Genomic DNA, 11,046 nt, shown 5'->3' with positions numbered 1-11,046 from the left:
GTGACTGGGGTAATCGGGATGGGTGTGTCAGAGGCGGTGCCGTTGGCGCAGGATAGAGCAGGGTTTAGAGCTGTTGTGCATAGGGTCGCTATGAGTCAGAAACGACTCGATGGCACATAACAACAACAACAACTAGTTATCCTTCTATTTTTACAATAATGGTCTTGTGCAGTATTTATTCTTATAAACATGGTTAGTTCACTCAGCATAATGCTCTCTAGACTCTCCCAAGTTATACAGTATTTTACAAAATTGTTGCTTCTGAGTGCTGCATAATATTTCCATTGTGTGAAACCTCTTCAACAAATGGTGCTGGTAAAACTGGTCTTCAAACTGTAGAAAGTTGAAGCAGGATGCACATCTCACACCATATTAAAAAAAAAATCACTTCAAGATATATCAGAGACCTAGGGGTAAAGCCCAAAATCCACAAGAGATAAAATGAGACCAAACTTAGAAGGCCTAGCCTCTGATATAAAGAGGCTGGCAAAAACAACCAGAAATTTACAACCAGGAGAAGATAACATTGATGAATGGGACCTTCTAAAGATCAAGCCCTTGTGTGCATCAAAAACTTCTTCCAGTGGGGTGAAAATAAAAGCTACTAAATGGGAGGGGGGAAATGGCAATGACATCTCGGGCAAAGGTCTCGTAACAAAAGCTTACAGAATCCTGCAGGGCCTCCACAAAAACAAAACAAAGCAAAACAAAACAACCTGATAATCCAATCACAAAATGGGCAAAAGACATGGAAAGACTTTTCTGTAGAGGAAGACTCAGATGGCCAACAGAAACATGAAGAAATGTTCAAACTCACAGGCAATAAGAGAGATGCAAATCAAAACCATATCACTCCAGTAGGGTGGCAAAGTTTAAAAAAATAGCTTGCAGTAACTGCTGGAGAGGATGCAGAGAGACAGGAACTCTCATACACTAACGGTGGGATTGTAAAATGGTACAACCACTCTGGAAGGCAGTTTGATGTTTCCTCAAAAAGCTAAACATAAAAATCCCCTATGACTCAGCTATTCCACAGCTAGGAATATATCCTAAATAAACCAGAGCTGCTACCCAAAGAGATAGATATATGCACACCCATGTTTATTTATGGAGAGAAATACTATGGAGAGAAACAAATAAATGGAGAGAAAAACTATGATATAGTCACATAATGAAATTCTACACAGCACTGAAAAACAAGGAACTCATCCAATATTACACAACATAGGGGAGCCTGGAAGACATTATGCTGAGTGAAATATGTCTGTTACAAAAAAAGAAAAATACTGCATAACATTAATGCTATAAAACAGACTGACATGAGGGCTGGGGAAAGCTAAGAGGGGATAAATAATGAATACGGCATAGGAACAGATGAACTGTTTAAAAGAATATATGATTAAGCATTATTTGTATGGCAATAGGCCAGAATAAGAGGTGCAGAGCACAGCAGACTGGGGTGGGTGTCAGAAAAGTGAGAAAATTATGCAACAATGAATGATTTTCTTTTAAAGTAAATTGGGGGGTTAGGGAGGAAAATATGCAACAATCACTGAACAAAAAATCTAACTTTTCTGTAAACTTTCATTAAAATCACAATAAAAAGAAAACAACCAACCATACAGACAAACAAGAACAGAACTCAGGCCTATTTTTTATATCTCAACCTGTTCTAAAGGAATGTGATTTTAATATCAATTTGAATGTCAAACAAGAAAAAAGGAAGTACTGTATACAGTAACTCTCCCTACAACAGCTGAGAAATTAGCAATATATAATAGTTGAAATAAAGAATCTTGGTGGTACAGTGGTTATAAAAGATTTTTGTTGTTGTTGTTATGTGCCAGTGAGTTACCTGTGACTCATAAAAACCCTATGTACAACAGCTCTGAAGCTTGCCCTGTCCTGAGCCAGTCTCACGGACTCCAACACACCAACCCCCCCCATTGCCCCAGTTACCGTATCAATCCATTTCATCCGGGGTCTTCCTCTCCTGTGCTGACCCTCCACCCTTCCAAGCTTGATGTCCTTCTCCATTGACTGGTCCCTCTTGGCCACATGCCCAAAGTATGTGAGATGGAGCTTTAAAATACTAGCCTCCAAAGAGAAATTTGGTTTCACCCTCTCCAAGACAGACTTGAAAACCCTGCAGGCAGTGCTACTCAAATCTATAGGGTAGCTGTAACTTGACAGCAACAGGTTTGGGGTTTTTTGGTTTGGGTTAGAAATAGTTTTACTAACTAAGAAAAGAGGGGATAAAGAATGTACATGGCATTGAAACAGACGAGGGAAAGAACTGTATAAAAGGAATATGTGATTAGGTATTATCGGAATGGATAATTGGCCAGAATAAGAGCTGCATAGTAAATTGGACTGGTGAGGGTACTGTATAAAAATGAAAGGGAAAGAGAAAAGTGAAATGGGGGGAAGGAGACAGGGAGGAAAATGTACAACAATGAATGAATGGAAATCTAAGTTTTCTATAAACTTTTATTAAAATCTCAATTAAAAAAAGTTTTACTTTGTCCAAAGTAAATTCAAGGTTAAAATGCACTTAGTAGTAAATAAAAGATAAAAAGGAGATGGTAAGACTTGTTGAATTGGGAAAATCTGATGTAAAGGACTTCTCTAAAGTTCTAAAGAACAATGTCAACTTAAAGACTAAGATACATCTGATCTAACCCATAGTATTTTCAATGTTTTCCCGTGCATTTGAAAGCTCGACAATGACTAGAGATGACAGAAGAATTGATGTCTTTGAATTGTGGTGCTAGCAAAGAAAACAGACTATCCCAAGGATTGCTAAAAGAAGAAACAAGACAACCTTGGAGGAAGTGCAATAAGGGAACTTCTTAGAAGCAATGATGGTGAAACTTGGTCTCACATACCTTGAGCATGTTGTCAAGAGAGACTGTTGTTGTTGTTTACCATAGAGTTGGACCCTCTGTCGGGTTTTCAGAGGCAGTTAATCACACAGGAGGAGACTGCCCATCATTCTCCCGTGGAGAGATTAGTCCTTAGAAAAAGACATCATGCTAAGAAAGGTGGAAGTCAGAGAAAGAGAGGATGACCTTCAACAAGGACTGATAATGTGGTGACTATGTATTTCTACAATGATCTGATTAAAGAATCCTCTACATGACCCTTAAGCTTTGTAAGAATCACAAAGCTGTTTGCTTAACTCCCATAGAACAATCACCTCATACAATTTCTGTACCAATGCAGTTGAATATGTAGGAGATCATGAGGATACAGCAAAGTTCAAATCTGTTGTTCACAGGGTCACTATAAATCATTGTCAACTCTGTAGCACATAACAAGAAGACAAGGTAATAAGGAATAGAAGAAAGTATGACACTTGGGTATTATACAGGCTTTCTTTAAAGTTGTAGCTGAACTGAAGCAGTATGGTGAGGGAAAACTAACAAGAAAATTCACTAAGAACATTAATATTAGTATCAATAAGATGTTTAAAACAAACGCCAATTCTCTGGGATCCTAGGTCCCAGGTCTTACTTTTTTTTTTAATCTCAAAAATAATATTACAACCAATACATTTTCTGTTTAATAAGAAATTTACATAGACACAGCTTTCTAAAATATCACTATGCCCTGAAATACTTTTAAAATTCTTATTATCTGAGTTTTCTTTAATTTGGTAATAGGTAATGTAAATCAGGACAGGCAAAAATGCCAAATGTTTGCCATTAATGGGAACTTAACTTTCGTAAAACAAGTCTTAACTATTCTGAAAGACCTTGTGCTACAGTGCCAAAAATGCCATCACAGCTATGTCAGTGAAGAACATTTAAAGCCAAAAGGATCACAATTTAAAATGGGAGGGGAGAGAGGAAGGGAGTATGTAACCAAATAAAAAAGGTGGTGCATAGAGCCAGACAATTCTAAGAAAAAATTTTCAAAATCTTGAGAAACTTATTTTAGGGGGTGTTACTAATAACAGTAACAATAACGTTAGGTGCTGCTGAGTCAACTAAGACTATCAACAGGATCTGAACCTTGCCCTAGCTTGTGCCACCCTCAACATCTCCGACATATGTGAGCCCATTGTTACAGTTACTGTGTCAATGTCAATTCATCATGTTGAGAGTCTTTCTCTCTTACACTAACCCTCCACCTTTCCAAGCATGACAGAGTTTAGAAATATACTTGCTGCTAACATTAAAGGGGGTTGCGGGTGGGGAACAACCAAACCCATTACTGTCTAAATTACTATTCCCCCATCTCAGTGCTCTGTGCAGTTTCTAAGGCTGGAAGTCTTTACCAAAACAGCCTGCTACATCTTTTCTGGTGGGCTCCAACCATCCCTTTTCAGAGTGCTTTCATTATTGTCTCTCTAGGGCTCCTGCTTCTGAACGTTACTCTACAAAAAACAGCCAAGGAAATGTGTACAAGAATGATTATTGCAGCATTATCCGTAATGATTAAACTACATAGTGACTTAATCTGTAAATTATATGGAAAGAGTTAAATAAACGGCTGCAAAGAAGTATCTGGCCTTACTCCATGCTAACCACTGTCTCTCATCAGGTAATGCTACCTTAACTGGGTTATGCTACCTTTGCTCAAGGCATAATTACTACAGGTCAAATGCTTTTTAAAAAAAAGATTCAGTGCTTTCCGTTTTATTCTTACTCATTCATATTGTGAAATCACACTTCGAAATTGCAATATGCATCAACTGATGGCTAAGATTTGACAAAATTTACAAACTTGAAGATTTATTTGCCCCTTGACGGTTTTATCTTAACTTCTTTGATTATTTATAAAAAGCCCCAGAATATTAATTCCTTTCTTCTTGCACCCCCCCTCCAATCTACCAGTATCTTGAAGCCTTTCAACTGGCAGAGAAATAACTGTCCTCTGAATGCAGACAATAGTGTTGACCCACACGAGGCTTTGATTTATACTTGTTTTTCCATTGGGGTGATGGATTTGGGCTCAGCTACTCTTAGTGTCTACTAGGTCCCCCTGGTGACTAAACAGTACATCAAGACAGTAGTAGGATTCGAAGGCACTGACTGGCAGCGGAACAGAGGGTGGAAAGGGAAATCATGAAAAATTAACACGGGAGCAGTACACACGACATGACTGAGAATTACGTTTCCATGACTGGGGTATTTGAGATCGGCACACCAGAATCTGTCCCCTTTCCTTTCAAAAAGCAAACACCCACTCGCCTCCCTTGGGCTTCGGAGCCCCACCTCCCATTTAAATCAGATATGATGGAAAAACCAAACCAAGGGGCTCAGCATCATGCACTCGCTGTTTATGGGGGCGTTTGCGCTGTTGAAAACACTGGTGTGACAAACTGCTGCACATTTCTAAAATATGGAGGACTGATACACCACCTTTTCTACAATCGATTAAAAACCCAGGTCGCAGAGTCAAGAATACTGAACCTGCGGGGCCCGCCGGGGAGGGTGAGAGGACCAGGAGCTGATTGCAGCCCGTCCGAGACGCGCCTGCTAGGGGCTGGGGCTGGGGGAAGCGGCCGGGCGCCGGGTCGCACCCGACTCACCCCTAGGGGCTTTCGCAGAGCCAGGACAAGCCTGGCGGGGCGGGCGGGGCGGCCCGCGCGGGCGGGGCCCCAAAGCCGGCCAGCCTCGGAGCACCGGGCGCAAGAGGCGCAGGGGAAGCCGTTGGGCTGCGGCGCCCGAGCTGCTGCGAAGGGCGCGCCGCCAGGTGCCGGACGGCAGGGGGCAGCGGGGTTCGAGCGGGCGCAGACCCAGGGAGGGAAGAGCGCCGAGAGGCGGCAAGTCCCACGCGGTGCTGGCGGGCGCCTGGCAGGGTACGTCCCGGCGGGTGGTGGGGCTGTCGCTGGCCTACCTGGAGGTAATAAGGTTTTCTTAGCCAGGCCCCCGGACAGAGACTCCTCGCCATGGTAATCACACATCGCCCCGCCGCGCCGCAGTCAGAGGCGGACCCGGAGCACAGGCGGCCGGGCTCCCGCCTCCCCCCGCCTCCCCGCCCCCTGCCCGAACGGACCCGCCCCCTCCCCCGCCCCCGCCGCAGCGCGCTCGGCTCCCCGTGGCCTCGCGGCGGTGACGGCGGCCCGGAGCCCAGCCTCCTGCTCTGGTAGCCCGGCAGCCGCGGCTGTCAGAGTCGCCGCCGCCGCCGACTCCTCCATAAAGGGGAGTCGCGCCTCGCCTCCGCCGACATAAATCCTACTGCGCCTTGCGCTTAAAGGGGAGGCGCGCGGAGGAGGGAGGGGGCGCCGCTCCATGCGAGGCGTACCCGACCCGGCTGGGGGCACGCGCCGACCTGGCTTGAGCGTCGACCTTATGCACCCTGCTGTCAGTGCTATGATCCCAGCTCCCGGCCCCCTGGGCTGACTGCTTTGAACATCCTAACCGCCTAAACCCGGGAGGATTGATGGGCTACGAAGCAGCGTGATATACTACCGTGCTCCCTCAGTCTGGACGTGTCTAGGCGAATTGCGTTGAAATTCAAGCGGAGCTAGGGCTCCTTCCCCAAGGGACTAGCTCGTCTTCCGCGGCGCGCGGCAGGGAGGGAAGAGCGTCCGCCGGAGCCAGAGCCGCCGCGGGGCGCATCCCGCGGGGATTGCGCTCTGCCCCCGCAGCCGAGCGCGGGGCGGCGGACGTTGGCAAACTCCTCTTGGTCAGAGTCACAGCTCTCACGATTATAGTTCGCCTTAAACTTTTAAAAACTGTACTTTTTAAAAAAAATTCTGGCCTTTTTCTGGTTTATATTGTTTCAGACAGCTTCAGGAAAGTTTTCTTGGCCCCGCCCAGGAACCTCGATTCAAAAGAAAAATATTACTGAGCCAAATGCAATCCAAAACACAGGAGTCCTGGGACGTGGCATAGCTACTCAGTTACAGCTACATAAGGCAGGGTGTGGTGTCTCTTTTGACAGTGAGATCCAAATAAGGGGAAAAAAGAGCCACCCAATTGAGAGAACAGCTGTTGATCTGAGTGACTTGGAATGGGCACTTCTTTCTCTTTCTTTTAACCCCACAGACCACATTTTCACATGGTGCCAAGCAGAATCTAGGTGGCCATTGGGTTTTCACATAAGCTTTGTTTTGAAGCTTTCTGTTGCTTTACCTTTTGTCCCTTCCCTGAACGCCAAAGAAAAAAGGACTGTAATGCTCAATGAGACTTTATTGCTGGCAGATACACCAATTTGTACTGATTTTCAGTTGCAGTTAAGCGTTTTGGTAGTTTCTAAGCAAGATAAGGACGGGCACTACTGGTTTCATTAGTTGAATAGCTATTTACTGAACATCCAATTTAATGAGCTTTCAGGGACCGTTGGGCTACCCTGGTGAGCAAAACATGAAATCTGCACTTGTGCAGCTTACCTTTTGAGGATGGCAGAGATAAGAGATTTTTTTTAATAGAGTATGAAGTTACTAAGTGCTATAAAGGAGAGGATATTAATGTAACAGATGAGAGAAGAGTATAGGTTTGAGAAAGACCAGGAGTTCAGGTTTTTAATGTTAAGTTTGAGAAATGTGTTAGAAATCTAAGTGTAGAACTTAAATAAGTAGAACATGTAAATTGAAGAGAGTGTTCTAAGTAAGAGATCTAGCAGTGATATTAGCACTGAGTTGGTGTCCGAAGCCATGAGACTGGACAGGATCACCAATGAATTGAATGTAAATAGAAAGAGAGCCAAGAATCAAGTCCTTGGATGTTGTTCAACCTTATTAGGGAACAAATGAATAAACTTGCAAAGGAGACTGAAAAGGAGCTACCAAGAAAGAAGGAGAGCCAAGAGTAAGGTGCTGCGAAAGCCAAATGAGAGTTTATCAAGAAGGACTGAGTACTTGTATGTGTCAAATATAGCTTACAGATCAAGTGAGTGAGGGGAGCACTGATTTCAAGACACACAGAGGTGTGTGGTAGCATTGCAGGGGAACAACGAGGGGGAAAACATGATGAGGGTGGTTCAAGAAGAAACCGAAGGCAAGGAATTGGAGATGGTGAATGGACACTTCTTTTGAGCCATTCTGCTGCAAAAGCAGAGCCCCAACATGGGACAATAACTGGTGTTGGAAATGGTATAGAAATTCGATTCAAAAAGTTGGGGGAAAATATTTGTATATCGTGGGAATGGTGTTGTTATGTGCCAACCCAATAGCAGTTTATACTGGAGAGAATGACAGGAAGTCTCCTCACATGTAATTTACAGCCTCTGAAAAGCCACTGGAAGGTCAGCTATGAATCATTTCTAACTACACAGCACATAAAAACAACATTCAATTATTGAAAGGAGAAAACGGAACATTTACCTTTCGACCTTGGATGGAGTCTCTTGTCATAACATGTCCCAGAGCTTGAGATAGAAATTTGAGTTAAGAACAGGGACCTAGAGTTCATGCTTAGGACCTTGCTCTAAGTAGGAATGACAAGTTCTCCCCATAATTTTGGCTTTTAAACCCACCTGGATGAAACCCAGTATAGATTTAAGCAGGTTTGGCCTGTGGAAAAATTCAGCCACTATTTGCCCCTTGTTTGGCCCTGTGCTGCACCCTCTTTGCAATGTCCTTACCATTCTTCACATCATACACTGGATGTCTTCTTGTTAGTTACTGTTGAATCACTTCAACTGCAACCAATCCTATGCACAACAGATCAAAGTCCTGCTGATCCCGAACCATCCCCACAGCCTTCATTGTGCTCAAGCCTGCTGTTGGCAGGTACTGCATCAATCCTTATCCTTGAAGGTCTTTCTCTCCTTTGCCAGCCCTCTACTTTTCAAAGAATAATGTCCTTCTGCAGGGACTGGCCCTTCCCAACAACATTCCCAAAGTATAGAAAAGCTCACAATCCTTGCTTCTGAAGGAGCACTCTGGCTGCCCTTCTTCCAAGACAAATACTTGTTCTTTTGACAATCCATAATATATAGTCAATACTCTTTACCAATACCATATTTCAAAGGCATCAATTCTTCAGTCTTCTTGATTCATTGTCCAAGAAAAATACTTAAATTTATCTTTTCTATACATTTTCTTACATATAAAAAAACCCTTGCTGTATTTTTTAAATAAAAGCTACCTGATCCAAAACTGACTCATATGATGTATACAGTATCATGTGTTACCTGATGGCTTAGTGGTAAGGAATTGCGCTGTCAACCCAAAAGTAAATGGTTTTAATCCAGCAGCTCTTCCATGGGAGAAAGAGGGACAGTCTCTTTCTGTCCGATTAACTGCTTCTGAAAACCTGCTGGGGGCAGCTATGAGTTGGTTCCCACTCAACAGTACACGAAAACAGCAGCGAGTCCATATATAAAATGTAACTTTGAAATTCCACAGAGCAATGGTTCTAGTTGTTTCAAATACAGGGAAAACAAGATCAATGGGATATGAACTTTTTTTTACATTTCCTTGAAACTGATTGATGATTTCTGCATTCTGTTGGACTGAGTTTTTCCCACTGAGAACAAGTATGGATCTAATCCAGTGAGTTGGCCAGGAAATTGTCTTCCAAATTTCTTGGCATTGACTAGTAAGCACATCCAGGAGTACATCTATTTACTGAAAACCCTCAATTGGTATTCCATCAATTCCAGGGGTCCCATTTTATGTCAGTGTCTTCAGTGTAGCTTGAACTTCTCTCTTCAGTACAATTGGATCTTGATCCTATACTGCCTCTTAAAATGGTTGTTAATCTCTTTGAAATAATAACTTTGTGTGTTCTTTCCATCTTCTTTTTGATACTTCCTGCACTGTTCAATATTTTTCTTATAGAATCTTTCACTATTCAACTTGAGGCTTGACTTTGTTCTTCAGTTATTCCAGCTTGAAAAATGCCAAGTATGTTCTTTTCCTTTTTGTTTTCTAGCTCCAGAGATCTTTGTACATTTTATTATAACTTTGCTTTATCTTCTTGAGCTTCCTTTTCAAATCTTCTGCTTAGCTCTCTTGTTTCTTTCTTTTGCTTTAGTTTCTCTGTGTTTAGGAGTAAGTTTCAGAGACCCTTCTGATATCTATTTTGGTATTTTTGTTTTTCTATCATGTCTTTTTAATGATATTCTGCTTTCTTCCTGTACAATGTCCTTGATGTCACCCCACAACTGGTCTAGTTTTCCATATCCAAAAGTTCAAATCTGTTCCTGAGATAGATTTTAAATTCAGGTGAGAAAAACTCAGAGTTGTATTTTGGTTCTCATAAACTTGTTTTAATTTTCTTCAGCTTCAATTTGAACTTGCATGAGTAATTAATGGTCTGTTCCATAGTCCACCCCTATCCTTGTTCTGGTTGTGACTACTGGACTTCTCTACTACCTTTTTGCACAGTTATAGTCAGTTTGATTTCTGTGTATTTCATCAGGCAAGATCCATGTGCATAGTGATCATTTCTCTTTTTTTAAAAAAGTATTCACAATGAGTGAATCATTGCTTTAACAAAATACAAAATTCTATCATGAGATATCTAGCTTCATTTCTGTCATCACGGTTATATTTTCAGCTACCAGTTCTTCTTTGTTTCCAACTTTTGCATTGCAGTCACCCGTTGTTATTAACACATGTTGATTGCATGTTTAATCAATTTCAGCCTGCAAAAGTGTGTAGGAATCCTCCATTTCTTCACTCTTCACTTGAGTGGTTGATGTGTATATTTGAATAATACTTGTATTAACAGGTATTCTTTGTTTGCATATAGATATTATCCTATCACTCAGAGCATTGTACTTCAGGATAGATCTTGAAAAATGTTCTTTGTTATTACGAATGTGATACCATTCCTCGTCAATCTGTCATTTATGTCTTAGTATATTTCATGATTGTCTGATTTAAAATGACAATATCAGCCCATGTCAACTCACTGAAATTTAAAATCTCAGTCTTTAAGCAGTCCATTTAATTTGTGATAACTTCCAATTTTCCTCATCACATGCTTTGTACCTTCCACATTCCAATTACTAATGTTTTCAGCTATTTATCTTCATTTTAAGTCTTTCCACATCAGTAAATGAAGTCCTTCACTGGGTAAAAGCTTTACTCCATCCGTGTCAATAAGGACTCTATTTTGAAGACACAGCTGTTTTCCAATC

At 42.1% G+C, this 11,046-nt stretch overlaps 1 protein-coding gene across 3 annotated transcripts in view; it reads right to left on the bottom strand.

Annotated features, from left to right (window-relative positions):
• Nucleotides 1–5,988, bottom strand: part of FAM69A (family with sequence similarity 69, member A) — a 278,683-nt gene extending 272,695 nt beyond the window's left edge. For 2 of the 3 annotated variants that reach the window (XM_006882416.1, XM_006882415.1), the window contains exon 1: nt 5,848–5,901. In XM_006882416.1, the coding sequence (XP_006882478.1) occupies nt 5,848–5,901 (54 nt within the window). Of the gene's footprint in view, nt 1–5,847 lie in introns of all 3 variants that reach the window. The other variant, XM_006882414.1, reaches the window with a different exon arrangement.
• Between the last annotated feature and the right edge of the window lie 5,058 nt (nt 5,989–11,046).

The sequence above is a fragment of the Elephantulus edwardii genome, unplaced genomic scaffold (assembly GCF_000299155.1).
Source record: "Elephantulus edwardii isolate Elephantulus edwardi_28Jun2011 unplaced genomic scaffold, EleEdw1.0 scaffold00020, whole genome shotgun sequence".
In the NCBI taxonomy this organism is placed as follows: domain Eukaryota; kingdom Metazoa; phylum Chordata; class Mammalia; order Macroscelidea; family Macroscelididae; genus Elephantulus; species Elephantulus edwardii.
The sequence above is the reverse complement of the archived record's forward strand: the minus strand, read 5'-3'. Positions and strand labels throughout refer to the sequence as shown.